The sequence below is a fragment of the Anser brachyrhynchus genome (genome assembly GCF_964034855.1).
Source record: "Anser brachyrhynchus genome assembly, chromosome: 2".
Classification (NCBI taxonomy): Eukaryota; Metazoa; Chordata; class Aves; order Anseriformes; family Anatidae; genus Anser; species Anser brachyrhynchus.
The window spans coordinates 3,256,972-3,271,459 of NC_137695.1; the positions used below are offsets into that span (position 1 = coordinate 3,256,972).

Sequence of the window (14,488 nt, forward strand, 5' to 3'; positions counted from 1 at the left end):
CCACCCCAAATTCTCCAGGACAAACTATTATTATTTTTTAACACGTTGCTGTTAGGTCACAGTCTGTCGGCCGTCCCGTCTCGGCAGGAGCGACCCCCGAAGTGCTGCCTCGCTTTTTGCAACGAGCTTCACGGCGTCACTTTTTCCAGAATTTCTTGTATTTCTCCATGTCCAGCTTGTCGAAGGTGTCCTCGTCCTCCCTGGCCCTCAGTTTAGTGGGGAACTGCCGCCGCAGCCGGGCCTTCCTCTCCGCCTCGGGCAGCGTGTTGCTGTCCAGGGGCAACTGTGGGGAAAAAAGACATCAAAAAGTGACACTGGGAAGCATCAGAGCATCCAACACTGGGTTTTGATCTTCAAATAAATCAATAGTTGCCACAGTGTTCCTCAGTAAAGGGTTCTGGTGAGGTGAGCGCCTTACCATGAGGATCTTCTTGGGCTCCTTGTAGCGGATGTGGATGGTGGAGCCGTCGGTCCTGACCAGCAGCAGCGGGTACTGGCGGCCGTACGCCTGGCGCTGCAGGCGGGACACGGCCACCCGGTTGGAGTTGGCCTGGATGCAGGCGGTGTGCAGGCGGCGAGGCGTCGGCAGCCCGCGGGGCACGGCGTCGAGCTGCAGCAGCAGGAGGCTGGGGAGATAAATTGGACATAATGGGTCAGCACCAGCCCTGCTGGGAGCCGTGAGGGGGCTGAAGGCTCCATGTTTACCTCAGGGATCTCCTCAGGGCTGCCATCCCGGCCTGGGCCAGGCTCAGGTGCAGCACAGGGGTGTGAGGGGATGCGGTGCCACTCCCTCAGACAACCTAAGGACAAGGACAGCGGTCACAGGGACAGACGAAGCCCTAACGAGCCCTGTTAACACCTCAGGGACGGGTTTAACCCCAGCCCGTGCCCCCAAGCCGCCGCCGCCCCCCGCCACCCCTCAGCCTCAAGATGGCGCCCGCGCCCTCACGGCCCGCCGCCTCCAAAATGGCGCCCGCTCCCCCCGCACACCCGCACAATGGTTTGCCCCGCTTCCCCCCCCCGCCCTCCCCTCAGTGGTTCAGCCCAGGGTCGGCCCCGCCCCCACTCGGGGCGCCCCCTCCCCTCCAGCCGCCTCCATGGTTCGGCCCTCACCTTCCCCCCCCCCCCTCCAGCCCCCTCAAGGTACGGCCCGGCCCCCCCCGCCCAGCCCGCCCTCGTGGTTCGCCCCGCTCACGTGACCGCCCCGCAACGGCCGCCGCCTCCCCTTTTCCCCCGGCGGGGCTCCGCGCGCCGGGACGAGGGGGCGTGGCCTCGACGAGATGGGCGCGGCCTCGCTCGAGGGGGCGTGGCCTCGCTGAGGCGCAGGCCCCGCCCCTTCCCCCCCCCCCCCCCCCCTCGGTGCCGCTTCCCCCCCATGAGCTGGCGGCGGCTGCGCGGAGCCATCGCCCGGGCGGCGGCGGGTGAGGGGGGGACGGGGGGGGCTCTGAGGACCTGGGGGATCCTGTGAGGGGCTTCTGGGGTCCTGTGAGGTCCCTGTGAGGGGCTGGGGGGTTCCCGCGAAGATCCTGTGAGGAGCTTCTGGGGTCCTGTGAGGATCCTGTCAGGGGCTGAGGGGGTCTCTGGGGGGGGGGGGGGGGGCTCTGAGGGGCTGAGGAGGTCCTGTGAGGGGCTAGGGGGGGCTCTGAGGATCCTTCGAGGGGCTGTGAGGGGCTGCGGGGGTCCTGTAAGGTCCCTGTGAGGGGCTGGGGGGCTCCTGTGAGGGTCCTGTGAGGATCCTGTGAGGATCCTGTGAGGGGCTGAGGTGGTCCCTGGGGGTCTGAGGAACTGAGGAGGTCCCGTGAGGGGCTTCTGGGGTCCTGTGAGGGGCCGGGGGGTTCCTGTGAAGATCCTGTGAGGGGCTGCTGGGGTCCTGTGAGGATCCTGTCAGGGGCTGAGGGGGTATCGGGGGGGGGGAGGGGGGGGCTCTGAGGGACTGAGGAGGTCTTGTGAGGGGCTAGGGGGTCTGTGAGGTCGTCCTGTGAGGGGCTTCTGGAGTCCTGTGAGGGGCTGGGGGGCCTCTGGGGGTCCTTCGAGGGGCTGTGAGGGGCTGCTGGGGTCCTGTGAGGTCCCCGTGAGGGGCTGGGGGGGTCCTGTGAGGGGCTTGGAGGGTTGCGAGGGGCCAGGGGGTCTTGTGGGGTCCTGTGAGGATCCTGTGAGGGGCTGAGGGGGTCTCTGGGGGGGGGGAGGGGGGGGCTCTGAGGGACTGAGGAGGTCCTGTGAGGGGATGGGGGGGCTCTGAGGATCCTTCGAGGGGCTGTGAGGGGCTGCGGGGGTCCTGTAAGGTCTCTGTGAGGGGCTGGGGGGCTCCTGTGAGGATCCTGTGAGGGGCTGAGGTGGTCCCTGGGGGTCTCTGAGGAACTGAGGAGGTCCCGTGAGGGGCTTCTGGGGTCCTGTGAGGGGCTGGGGGGTTCCTGTGAAGATCCTGTGAGGGGCTGCTGGGGTCCTGAGAGGATCCTGTCAGGGGCTGAGGGGGTATCGGGGGGGGGGAGGAGGAGGCTCTGAGGGACTGAGGAGGTCTTGTGAGGGGCTAGGGGGTCTGTGAGGTCGTCCTGTGAGGGGCTTCTGGAGTACTGTGAGGGGCTGGGGGGCCTCTGGGGGTCCTTCGAGGGGCTGTGAGGGGCTGCTGGGGTCCTGTAAGGTCCCCGTGAGGGGCTGGGGGGGTCCTGTGAGGGGCTTGGAGGGTTGTGAGGGGCCAGGGGGTCTTGTGGGGTCCTGTGAGGATCCTGTGAGGGGCTGAGAGGGTCCCCGGGGGGTCTCTGAGGAGCTGAGGAGGTCCAGTGAGGGGCTTCTGGGGTCCTGTGAGGTCCCTGTGAGGGGCTGGGGGGGTTCCCGTGAGGGACCAGGGGGTTCCTGTCAGGGTCTGAGGGGTCCTGTGAGGGGCCGGGGGGTTCCTGTGAAGATCCTGTGGGGGGCTTCTGGGGTCCTGTGAGGATCCCGTCGGGCTGAGGGGGTCTCGGGGGGGGGGGGCTCTGAGGGGCTGAGGAGGTCTTATGAGGGGCTAGGGGGGCTATGAGGTCGTCCTGTGAAGGTGCTGTGAGGGGCTGGGGGGGCTCTGAGGATCCTTCGAGGGGCTGTGAGGGGTTGGGGGGGTCCTGTAAGGTCCCTGTGAGGGGCTGGGGGGGGGTCCTGTGAGGATCCTGTGAGGGGCTGAGAGGGTCCCTGGGGGGGCTATGAGGACCTGGGGGGTCCTGTGAGGGGCTTCTGGGGTCCTGTGAGGTCACTGTGAGGGGCTGGGGGGGTTCCCGTGAGGGACCAGGGGGTTCCTGTCAGGGGCTGAGGGGGTCTCTGGGGGGGGGGGGGGGCGGGCTCTGAGGGACTGAGGAGGCCCTGTGAGGGGCTAGGGGGTCTGTGAGGTCGTCCTGTGAGGTCCCTGTGAGGGGCTGGGATTGCTGTGAGGGTCATTTGAGCCTTTTTTTTGGGGGGGTGGGGGGGGAGGTGAGCTGTGAGGGGCTGCTGTGGTCCTGTGAGATCCCTATGAGGGGCTGGGGGGGGTCCGGTGGGGGGTCCTGTCAGGGGCTTGGGGGGTTGTGAGGGGTTGGGGGGTCCTGTCAGGGGCTGAGGGGGGGCAGTGAGGGGCCGGGGGTCCTATGAGGGGCTGGGGTCGTCCTGTGAAGATCTTGTGAGGGGCTCAGGGGGTCGCTGAGGGGGGCTCTGAGGAACTGGGGGGGTCCTGTGAGGGGCTTCTGGGTCCCTGTGAGGGGCTGGGGGTCCTGTGAGGGGCCAGGGGACCCTGTGAGGGGCCAGGGGACCCTGTGAGGTTGGGGGGTCAGTGAGGGGCTGTGAAGGACCATGGGGGGGCAGTGAGGGTCCAGGGGGGGCTCTGAGGGGCTGGGGAGGATCCTGTGGGGGTCCTGTGAGGGTCTGAGCGTTCCCTCGAGGGGCTGAGGGTCCCCCAGCAGCACTGAGCTCTGCGGTGCTGCAGCTGGACAACGTCCTGGGGCTGCATCCTGCACCTGACTGAGCTCCGCAGGGAGCGGTTCGAGCTCAAGGCTGCCCTCTGCGAAGCCAGGACTGCTAGTCGCTGCTGTCGGTGGGGGGGGGGGGGGGGTTAATTAGCACTTTGGGGTTAATCGCTTCCAGCAGTAAGGTTGTTCGGGTGCTCCTGCCAGCCCAGCTGCGTGGGGGTGCTCTGCTCCCGTTTCAGCGCCGCTTTTTGGGCAGGGAGGAGGAATTACCCGCACGGAGCCGCAGCCGAGCGTGTGACCGGCTGTTGGTGCTTGATCAGGGGGCTCGTTCCGTGCGGCTGACGAGGCGATCCCGTTAAGTGGGCTGTGGACAACGAGGCCTGGTGGCAAGGAAGAATTTTGTAGAACAGGTTAAAAAAGCGAGTAATTCCCTTTGATTAAAGCGTCCCCTCAGGGCAGTGTTCTTCTGCAAAGCCTCTGGGGCTCCCCGGGTGGATGCGGGTGGTTCCTGAGCTGTTGCTGCCTGCTCAGGAAGAGTCTCCACACTTACCAAGTCAGAGTTGCACCTCCGAAGAACCTGCTAAAAATAGGGAATGGGTTTATACTCCTAATCCGGGAGACCTTTCCTGGGGCTCCAGAGAAACCGTCCTGTAAGCTGCTTTTCGACTCGGGCAGGGGGCTTTGCGTGCTCCTTACGGGCTGCCAGCTAAGCGGCTTTAATTTCGTGTAACTCCTGTGATGTCTGTCCTTCGCCTTCCTGGCTCTGTGCTGCCTGCCAGTTAAAATCCGGGGTGGCTTTAGGAGGCAGGGCTGGCCTGGGAGGTGCTCCCTGCCCGCCGCTCGCTTGTCCTCTTCGTCACCTCGCAGCCCCGGCGGGGTCTGAAAATGTCAAAACCTGAGTGGAGAAGGGGGGAAATTCAACTTCTGCTCAAAACGTCCCTGTAATTCTTACAGCTACAAACACGGCTTGAAAACGTGACACGTAGGGGCAGGGGGCTGCGCCGTGCCAGGCCTTCCGAAAACGCGTGCCAGGCCGGCCCCGAGAGCTATTTTTGCCTTGCCAGCTGGGTGTTTGCTGCCTGCCGCCCGCGGAGGGCCTGGCCCCTTCATCTGGCGGTGGAAATCGCTTTTTTTTTCCCCCTGTAAATTACGTCGCGTTTTCCTCTGCTCGCAGAGGTCCCCGGCAAAGGAGGTGGGCTGTGTTTGGGGGGGGGAGGCAAGAGGGAACGCCTGTGAGTCCTCCGGTTTACTCGTAGCCTTTTTCCCAAAGAAAGGAGGTGCTGGGCGGAGCGAAGGTGCGTGATGGAAAGGGGTGCTGCGAAGTCAAGACCCTCCGAAACAAGAACTCGGGGCAGTCGGCTCCCATCCACTGAGGATTTTGGGAGCCTCAGGATTTCCAGAAAGCTCCTAGAAACAGAAAAGATGGAGCGGTAGGTCATGGTTAGCCGGGTTTGGTGCTCCCTGAGGACACGAGGCTCGCTGCCCTGCCCCAGCCAGCTCTGCTTTTGCCTGCCTTGGCCAGCTGCCGGAGCAGGGAGCGGAGCAGAAGCCACGGGAGAAGATTAAAGATCAGCGGGCGGTCTTCGTCGGCCGTCTTAAAATCACCCCCGGGCGATTAAACAGCTCACACGCAGCCCGGCGTTCTGCCTGCGAGCCCGTCGCGAGGAGCTGGAAGGGAGCAAAAGCACGAGGTAGGGACGCACGGCGGCGACGCACAGGGCTGGTGCCGCGGGAAGAGGCGTGTTTGGAGCATGCTGGAGCGACTGGGGAGGGGATAAACTGGCTCCCCAGCGCTCTCCTGCCTGATTTACGGTGAGGGGAACAAGCAGGGAGAGGAGAGGAGCTTTGGGCAGGTCAGGGGGGCGGCTTCGCTGCCCTGCTGCAGGCAGTGTGGTGGCGGGGAGCTGCAGAGGGTGTTCTCCAGCTTTTGGGGCTGAGCATTTAGGGAAAACCCGTGATTTCAGGAGTTGGACTCGATGATCCTTGTGGGTCCCTTCCAACTCGGGGTGATTCTGTGATTATCTTCGGGAACCGCCAAGGAGCAAAGGCGAAGGGAAGGACGGCGCCGGCCCATCCCCACGGGGACTTCTTAAAGGTTTGCCCAGCCTTGATGATTTTTGTTTTTTTTCGGATGGAGAAGCCCAACCCAGCAACGTGGTAACGCGCAGACGGTGGGGCTAATCCTGCAGCACCCAAAAAAAAGCAAGAGCAACCAGCTCCCTTTTGGCCAGCGATTGAACTTGGGTGGTTTTGTTCCCATGCCTGCCTCTTCCTACCGCCCTGGATAAGCTCAGGTCAGGCAAATACCGAGATTCCTTAGGGGACAGGGGAAAAAATCCCATAATTTGCTGGCTTTAGAGCTGCCCGCGATATCACGGAGCCGTGCGGAGGGGATTTAGGGATAAGGAGGCATCCAGCGCCCGCAGGCTGGGGTCAGGGAGGCAGCGAGGCCGGATTAGCCGGCGGGGCGGGGTTTGGTGAGAGGCCGCGTTTGGCTTAAGGATGGTTCAGGAGCGATTTGGGAGGTCGGGGTGACATTGCCGCGGTCTGATTAGAAACGGGAAGGCGTCACGCTGTCCGTCTTCTGGGTTCTCCTGGGGCCAGGCCCAGCTGGTGAGGTTAAAAAAAAAAAAAAATGCCTTCCCCGGGGCTTTGCCGCTTGCACGAAGTCGTCGGCTTTAAATAGGGAAACCCAGACCCGTCGGATTCGTCCTGCTCGTGGGGTCACCTCCGGGTTACAGGCTGCCGAATTGCTGCGGGTGGATGGCAGCCTGCAGGCCCCCCCCAGCGTCAATAATCAACCTCCCTTCCTCCCCGGGGAGGCAGGCACGTGAAAACGCCCGTTCTTTTCTTTCTGCCCGAAGAAACGACTGCCAAAAAGTCCGCGTGTCCCGAGGCTGCCTGCTTTCTGTTCCGGGAGCTGAACCCTTCTCGCGTGCTGACGCGCCTCGAGCCGCGGGGCGCGGCTGGGACCCGCGGGTGTCTGTTGTCCGTGCCCAGGCTGCTGCTGCGAGGCTGTGAGCTTTATTTCCCCTGGATTATACACACAGGGGGGAGAGGATGGACGCTTCGATGGTCCTGAGATGCCCCTGGGAACCTGCGGCTGTGTTTGCTGTGTTTTTCTAACCGGCTCTGTATTTTTCTGTCCCTCTAGCCATGCAGGGACCAAGGCCAGTGGTTCTGAGTGGCCCGTCGGGTGCAGGGAAGAGCACTTTGATAAAGAAATTGTTTAAAGATTACGAGAACGTCTTCGGCTTCAGCGTCTCCCGTGAGTATCTGCGTGTCTCCGGGAGGGTTTGGGGCAGCGGAGTTTGGGGTCGCCAGCCCGGAGCCCGAGTCCGTAGCTGTGTTCGTGTCCCGAATAGCGGGCCCAGGGCCCGCGCGGCAGAGCCGGAGATTTCGGCGCTTCGTCCTCTGACACGGGCGGCGGGAAAGGGGCGCTGCCTCGGCAGACTTGAGGGATTTGTGTCGTAACCGCCAGGACCGCGCGGTTTCCTGGGAAGATCGCACGTCTGTCTGTGCAAAACGCTCGCTTACACGAGCAAAATAATCTTAAAACACCTTTCCCCTCCTGCTGAATCCTACAAAATAGCGTGGCGCTCTCTGGGATGTTTTTTAAGGGCTGTAGGGTAATAACGACACGCATCGGGGTCGCCAATTCCACTGTGCTTTCTAATCGCAGCAGAGAACGGGATTTTCTTTAGGCAGCTCGCCCGTTGCAGTACAAATGTTGTTTCCTTTGTCTCGAGTGACACCTTGAAGATTATTCAGCCACGCACAGCTCATTCACCTGATTTTCCCTGGGGCTCTGCAAGGCATTAAGTGTGCTTAAAAGTACTTTTTGCTGCCCTGATGCTTTGGATGCCGCAGGTGGAATCCTTGCCTCTAGATCTGTGAAATCCAGATTCATTCCGTCGTGAAAGAGCAAATACTGGAATGTGGAAGAGTTTAATGGTACTGGAGGTGGAAAAAACTTTAAAACATCTTTCACTTACTGTGTTTCATTCTATTTTTTTAATTCAGCTGAATATCTTACTAAAGAATTCACTCCAAACTAAACCTTGTCTCCTCCAGGGTTGTCTCTTGGTATGTATTTTTCCCTAAATCTCTGTAGGCAGCTCAGACCTTGGTAGTCGGCGCTTTAAGCAAACTCAGAGGTGATTGTCGCCTTATTGTGGGCATGTTCTTAAAATAATGCAACTTCAAATGACTTCCAGCAGGCTTCAGAGGCAGCCCGATGTATTCACCTGCAGCACCTTGCCCCCTCCATTAAATCTGGGATTTTCAGCACCTGTTCATTAAATCTGGGATTTTCAGCCCCCGTGTGGGTGCTGCGTGACGCCATCTCTTAAAATAAAGCTAACCGTGCAAAGCAGGGCGCTGCGAATTCCCCTGAACCGAGGCAGGGCTCTGAGTAACGCGTCCAGGATCGCACAGGGGGTCTGTAGCAGAGCAGAAAACCAAGCCCAGCCGGGTAAGTCCCAAACTGACTGCTCAGCCCCTAACGATCTCAGCTGATTGCTTTCAGATTATCTAGGATTCTCCAATTACAGGCCGACTGACGGTGCCGTGGCGCTTTACGCTGGCTGATTCCGAAGCTTTGATCATTTTAAACCGAGGATCAGCTCACTGCGTGGTTGGGTTAATCTGCGGCGTGTGCGCTCTTGTTTCTTTTGTACTCTTACTTCCTTGTCAGCCCGCACAATTAACGTGTTTCTTGCTCGCAGACACGACGAGGCAGCCGAGACCGGGAGAAGTAAATGGCAAAGGTGAGTGTGGTGGGGATCAGTGTCTCACCCGATTCACCAGGTTACTGCTCCGAACACTTCTGAATTTTGGTGTGAAATGCGTGAATCCCAGTTGGCAGATAAGATAGCCCTGCAAATGTGGTTTTTGGGGTGTGTTTCCGCAGGCGGGAGGAGCAAGCATTCAGTAGTGATACATCTGGATGTGTTTACTTCTGGTTTTGATCTCGGTGGCCGTAAGACCGTAGTCGCTGCTGCTCTGCGGCACGTGCCACGCGCTGGAGGGAAGAAACGAAGAGGGAAGGATACGGCAGAACAAAACCAAACTTAACTGAGCAGTGAGGTGTTCGTTGAGGCGGAACGTGTGTCTTTATTTTCTCTGGACGCTCTCTGTGGCACACTGCTCGAGGTTTCCAAAGCAGGGCTCTCAGTGCAAGCACCCCAATCCATACGTGAGCTTGAACGGCTCGACTTTCTGAAGCGCCACGCATCTCTGGTTAGATGCATCAAAGGCACAGCGTCTGGGGAAGTGCAGCTGCTTCGTGAGACTCCTCAATCTGTGTCAGTAGCTTGTGCGCAGCTGGCTGGATGCTTTCCTGGCTTCTGGTTCCTTTCCGTATTTCAGAAAGGATCAAATGAGGCTCGCACTTGGTTTCCAAAGGCAGCTTTCACTCTGAAGTGAAAGGGGGAAAATTGGACAAAAGATAGAGAGACGTTTGTGTTTGTTTATATTTCACCTTCCCTTTTATGTCCCCCTCTCTCTTGTTCCCATCCTAGTCTTTAATCATAAATGCTTTCAAACCAAGGGCTTTGCCAGTCCCGTTGTAGTGTCTTTCAAGCTTGCAGGCGGGTTTCTCGCTGCACCAGGAAGGGGAAGGTGCGTGGAGAAGGGGGCACAGCAACACATCTGGCCCCACGGAGTTCCAGAATAGTTTGAGTAGGTGTCTGGTCAGTTGGGGTGGCGAGGAGATGCCGTAAATGTCAATTAGGCAGTAGTTATCTACAGACTGCCAGCGTTGTACTAAGGAGGTTTTGAGGTGCTTCTCCCCTGAGCACCCATCCCTGCATTTTTGGCCATGAACTTTACCTTCAAAGTTGTTAATTTCTGGGTATTTTTCCTGTTTGTCCCATCCAGATTACCACTTTGTGACTCGAGAGGAGATGAAGAAAGAAATCGATGCTGGGGAATTCATCGAGCATGCAGAGTTCTCCGGAAATATGTATGGGACGAGGTACGTGACTCGGGCGCTCACCACCAAACCCAGGTGGTGCTGGGAGCTGAGGTTAGGGTGAAGGAGAAGATATTTTAACTTAATTACACTGTTTTTTTCTCAATGCGCAGATTCTTGCCTTAATCAAGCCTTTCATTTTGGTGGTGAGGTACTCGTCGGATTTATTTGGTCATCGTTAGACCGCAAAGTTAAATCCTGCAAAGAATTACCTCGCTATAATTAGTTCATCGCTGCATTGTAAGATTCTCCGTGGGCTGTAGGACTTCTAAAGTTGTTCGTATGCTGAATGCTTTCTTGCAGAGGGGCAGTTTTCACAGTCTGTTGGCACTACTTAATATTTTCCAAGTGCTCGCAGACTTGCAAATAAGATGCCTTGCGTGCCGCTCTTGACTGGAGTTAAAGAGTTGGATGGATTTTAAAATAGCATTGCTCCGGGCATCGGAGCTGACGATCAATAAAACGTTAAGCTGCAATGTTAATTAGAAGTCAGATATCTTACGTAATCATTGTGAGGAAACTGTGGCACTACAGCACAGGACCTGCGAAGGAAAGGTAAATATGTCCTGGGATGCTTAATTAGTTGAATTCAAGACGGTCACCTGAAATTCACCTGGTTCGTATTTCTTAAAGGGCTGAACGTGCCTTTTTTTGGAGCATTTTTTGGAAGAAGCAAAGGCAGCTTCTGAGGGTGGTTTCCTTATGGGATGCCCCCAAACCGAGCGTGCTGCAGGTGTACGGCTCCAAAGGAGCGGCCAGGGACTCTGCGTTTCGTTAACGAGGCTGTTTTAACGAAGCCGTTTGAACGCAGCGTGCGCGGACGTCGCTGCTTTCCCCGCGGCTGGGGCAGGCTCTCGGGTCTGGTCCCGCTGCGGCTAGTGGGGGAGGGCGGTCTCTGCGCTGTCCTTCCCACTCCCAGCCTCGCTCGTTTGGCCAGAGGAACCCAACCCGAGAGCTCCCCGTCCAGTTTACCTCAAACACCCAGCACAAGCCAATCTCAGCCTCCTTAATCCCCCGGGTACATCCTGCGTAGGACAGGCTGCCTTCCTTCCTTCCTTCCTGCGCGCCCTGCTTAATCCGCTCGGCCGCCGCGCGGAGGAGGCGGCAGCTCCCTGATGTCTGACCCGGTCCGAGTTGGTCGCGGGGCCCTTCCCTCGGGGTGGGTGTCGGGATGGCTCCTTTCTGGGGCCGACTTCTGTGAAATTTGCGGATTTTGGCGTTTAATCAAACTTGGGTGGAAAGGGCTAACAGGATCAGGAGCGATTAGGAGGGAATCGGCGACCCGAACGCCTTTCAAAAAATAAATTGTGTTGGGGAGACCTCAGGGCGTGTGGGTGGCGGAGCGGCGTGGGGCGAGGGGCACACGTGCTCGTGTGCATCTCAGACGATTCGGTCAGCGATGGGGAGGCAGCACGGGAGAGCAGGAACACGGCTTGGCTTTTGTCTGCCTGGTGGTGGTAATTTTGGAAGAGCAGAGCTTGGCAGGTCAAATGCCACCAGCACAAATAGGTTTCAGTGATGTGCTTGGGTTGGGTTTGACGCCTTTTTCTCCTTGGCCCTCCCTGTGGTCTCCTGTCCCCCCTGCATATTCACGCCGCCTCTGCTCTGTCTGGCAGTGGGCGTGAAGGGTGGGAGGCTGAAATTAACCCGGATCAGAAATTAACCCCAAACATTATGTACCGAAACTGTCCAAGCCTATGTTTCCATACAAGTGCCTAAGGGTGTTTCTGATGCGATGCGTGCTAGAACAGAGCTCCTCGTGCTTATCAGAGGAGCTGAAGTTTCCGCCGATCCTTTGCGCTCCCAAAATCTCACTAGCTAATAACATTTAATACCCCAAAAATGAATTTCTTTAGGGACAGAGCCCCCTGAAAGGGCTCTGCCTTTGGATGGCCCAGAGGAAGCCAGGACTTCGTTTAACCTAGAGGCTGCAGGCAGAGGAGAGGCGTTGGGAGCTGCTGGCTCTCGGCGGAGTGCTTGCGGCAGGAGCTGGCTGACGCCTGCTGATAGCAGGTGAAGCCTGTAGCCAAAAAATAAATAAATAAAAGCCACATTTGGGGGAGTTTTTGTGGATCTGCTGGGGGTGATGCTCAGGTCTGGGCTCTTCCTGCTTCCCACACAGGCGCGGCAGCAAACCTCTGTATTTGTCCAGGGCCCTGGCTCGGAGGAGAACCTGTGCCCGGCACAAACAGTGCCCGCAGAGCCCCCTGGGAGGGCTGACACCCGGTAACCAAACCCGTTACCTCTGCCGCACGGGGAGAGGGCTGGAGTTGCTGCTTGTCAAGGGACGACTGCAGGTATTGAGGAAAAACCTCAAGGCAGGTGTATATACAGCCCGTTTTGTGGGAAGGGACAACCGCCTTTAGAGTATGAGAGAGCCGTTGCTTAAAAAAAATACGTATTTTTTTAATCCTGCATCTTGCAAAAATAGGCAAAGCGTCCTCAGCGTGCCTCAGGAGAGGGCATGGGTACGGGATCTGGGAGATTTACAGGGAAGGGAAGTCGGTTTTGCTCTCAGGATGAAATTGTTTCTGTGTTTGTCGAAGGTGGAAGCTTTATGGACTGTGTTTGAGCCGCACTGCTCATGGGATAGTCACCCATTACCTCTTCCCACACCTTCCATCGTGGCTTTCCCAGCCCCTCTGCACCATCCCAGGGGCCCAGAGGGCATTCAAGGAAGGAGAAACCGCTTAGAGCGGGCCCTTCCTTCCCTCCTGCCGCAGTTTGGGCACGTGGCAGCCCTACGCAGACCTCCTGCGGGGGAACCAAGCCCCCAGTGCTGGGGCTGGAGGCTCTGACCCCTTCCCCGTCTGTTCTGTCCCCAGCAAAGCCGCGGTGCAGGCTGTGCAGGCCCAGAACCAGATCTGCGTCCTCGACGTCGACATCCAAGGCGTGAAGAACATCAAGAGGACGGACCTGAACCCCATCTACATCTCCGTGCAGCCCCCGTCCATGGACGTTCTGGTGAGCGGCTGCCTTCCCTTGCCAGTAGCGGTTAGAGGTAATCGGCGCCTTGCTCTCAAGCCACGTCCCCCAAGCAATTTCCTCCCTTGTTGGTTTATCTCCACGTTGATTTATCCCCATATTTTAAGGACCACACAGCAGGGGGGCAGGAAGGTGTTCCCAAGCACGCTCCTCTCCTGCCGGGCCTGACTCTCCAGGCCCTCACCCCAATGATAAACCTTCCCGTGCCCTGGTTTTGGGTCCCTCCTGCACGGCTTCCGTGCTGAAGTGAGACTTCTGGTGTTGGTTATAGGCTCTGTTACAGCACGGCCAGGATTTAAAGGCGTTAGGTGTGCTTACGGTGGGGAGGTTTTGTGCTGAGACTTGCTTCCAGCTACTAAAGTTAACCCTAAGAAGGCTGGTTCTGCAGCGCTGGGATTCCTGTACGCCCTCTGGCCTCCCGTGGCCCTATAAAATACCGGTCACGCTGTGCCTCTGGGAGAATCGAACCACCGACGTGGTTCAGAGGGGGACGCAGACTCACACGTGCGACTTGCTGAAGCCGTGCAAGGAGTTACGTGGCAGAGAGGCCCACGGATCCTGGCTCCCAGCCCTGGCTCTCGGGGCAGGGATGCTCGTTTCTTTAATGCGTTTGTCATTGGGTTTAGGAAAAGAGGCTACGTGACCGACAGACTGAGACAGAAGAAAGTTTACTGAAGCGTTTGAGCGCAGCCCGCGTAGATCTGGAACTGAGTAAGTCCGGGGGGCCTCTGAGCAATGTGCCCGGGGAGAGGGGGGTGGGCGCTGGTGACTGAGGAGCTGCTTTCTGCACGAACGTCTGCCTTCTGCTCCCCGAGGAGCGCTGGCAGGGCTCGGGCATGAGCTGGCTTGGATCTGAGCATCATCCTGCATCGTTTCCCGTTGCGGTTCCTCGAGGGCGTTTGGCAGAGGAGCGCGTTGGCAGTGGCTGAAATAATAATAATAAAATGCTGCAGGAGCTCGGCTCATGCACGAGCGGTGACACAGGGAAAGAACGCGTTCTCCTCTAACTCCCCTGCCCTTGGCTCCTTCCCTAGGTAAAGAGCCTGGCCTGTTTGACTTGGTCATTGTTAACGACGATCTAGAAAAAGCCTACTCCGAATTGAAGGAGGTGCTCCTGAAGGTGAGTTTCGGGGGGTTTTCTGCCTCGTTCCCCGGGTAAGCTGCACTGAGCAGGGGCAAAACGTGCGCAGGTCCCTGGGCGGCACAGCAGGGGCGCGCTGGTCTGAAGAGCCTCTAGGACAAATGGAGAGCCTCTAGGACAAACCTTGCTGTGCTCCTCAAGCCCTGCCTTCTCCAGATCTGTCAAACCCCGCGCTGCTTCCCGAGAGTGACGGCTGCTCAGTTGTTTTCCCCGTCTTCTTGCAGGAAATCCAGAAGACCCAAGAATCCAGGAAGTCCTGAGCCCGCTTGGACGTTTTAACTTATCATTCCTGAACCACGTCGCAGCGTTTCATTTCAAGAGGCATTCCCTTTAGGCCGATCCTCCTCGCAGAGTTACCCTAGGACGTTTCTATTAAAAGGAAGGAAAAGGAAAGCCGCTTGGGCTTGTTTCTGTTCGCCGGGGGTGCTCGGCCCGTGCTCCCACGGGGTCGCTCCTCACGCAGGCGATTTGCAAGCGACTCCC

At 58.5% G+C, this 14,488-nt stretch overlaps 2 protein-coding genes across 9 annotated transcripts; one reads left to right on the top strand and one right to left on the bottom strand.

Moving 5' to 3' along the window:
* Positions 1 to 10: 10 nt before the first annotated feature.
* MRPL55 (mitochondrial ribosomal protein L55) lies at positions 11 to 1,329 on the bottom strand. Its single transcript, XM_080579535.1, has 4 exons — positions 1,196 to 1,329; positions 706 to 800; positions 419 to 626; positions 11 to 283 (listed from the first exon to the last, which is right to left on the bottom strand). Exons 2-4 carry the CDS (start codon positions 729 to 731, stop codon positions 137 to 139), a joined length of 381 nt encoding a protein of 126 aa, XP_080435661.1. The 5' UTR covers positions 732 to 800; positions 1,196 to 1,329; the 3' UTR covers positions 11 to 136.
* Positions 1,309 to 14,398, top strand: GUK1 (guanylate kinase 1). 8 transcript variants are annotated; one of them, XR_013946384.1, is made up of 10 exons: positions 3,916 to 5,596; positions 5,870 to 6,000; positions 6,770 to 6,922; positions 7,060 to 7,173; positions 8,633 to 8,674; positions 9,786 to 9,933; positions 12,002 to 12,176; positions 12,705 to 12,880; positions 13,491 to 13,575; positions 13,899 to 13,963. XR_013946384.1 is itself a non-coding variant. In XM_080579532.1 (10 exons), the coding sequence occupies exons 4-10, from the start codon at positions 7,062 to 7,064 to the stop codon at positions 14,263 to 14,265; spliced, it is 597 nt and encodes a 198-aa protein (XP_080435658.1). In that variant the 5' UTR covers positions 5,129 to 5,596; positions 5,870 to 6,000; positions 6,770 to 6,922; positions 7,060 to 7,061; the 3' UTR covers positions 14,266 to 14,398. The 8 variants fall into 8 exon arrangements, 3 of the variants coding, with proteins under 3 accessions (XP_080435657.1, XP_080435659.1, XP_080435658.1); XM_080579532.1 differs by lacking the exon at positions 12,002 to 12,176 and adding an exon at positions 14,230 to 14,398 and having other exon boundaries at positions 5,129 to 5,596; positions 9,786 to 9,882; positions 12,705 to 12,843; positions 13,899 to 13,984; XR_013946382.1 differs by lacking the exons at positions 3,916 to 5,596; positions 5,870 to 6,000 and adding an exon at positions 1,338 to 1,421 and having other exon boundaries at positions 12,032 to 12,176.
* The last annotated feature ends 90 nt before the right edge of the window (positions 14,399 to 14,488 follow it).

Bases quoted from the DNA above. Each gene is read 5' to 3' on its own strand.
- MRPL55 (XM_080579535.1), bottom strand. From the start codon at position 731: ATGGCAGCCCTGAGGAGATCCCTGAG. The intron at 627-705 runs GTAAACATGGAG...TTATCTCCCCAG, and splicing joins GCCCTGAGGAGATCCCTGAG to CCTCCTGCTGCTGCAGCTCG. The intron at 284-418 runs GTAAGGCGCTCA...TTTTCCCCACAG, and splicing joins AGCCCAAGAAGATCCTCATG to TTGCCCCTGGACAGCAACAC.
- GUK1 (XM_080579531.1), top strand. From the start codon at position 1,376: ATGAGCTGGCGGCGGCTGCGCGGAGCCATCGCCCGGGCGGCGGCGG. The intron at 9,883-12,704 runs GTACGTGACTCG...TTCTGTCCCCAG, and splicing joins GGAAATATGTATGGGACGAG to CAAAGCCGCGGTGCAGGCTG. The intron at 13,985-14,229 runs GTGAGTTTCGGG...GTCTTCTTGCAG, and splicing joins TGAAGGAGGTGCTCCTGAAG to GAAATCCAGAAGACCCAAGA.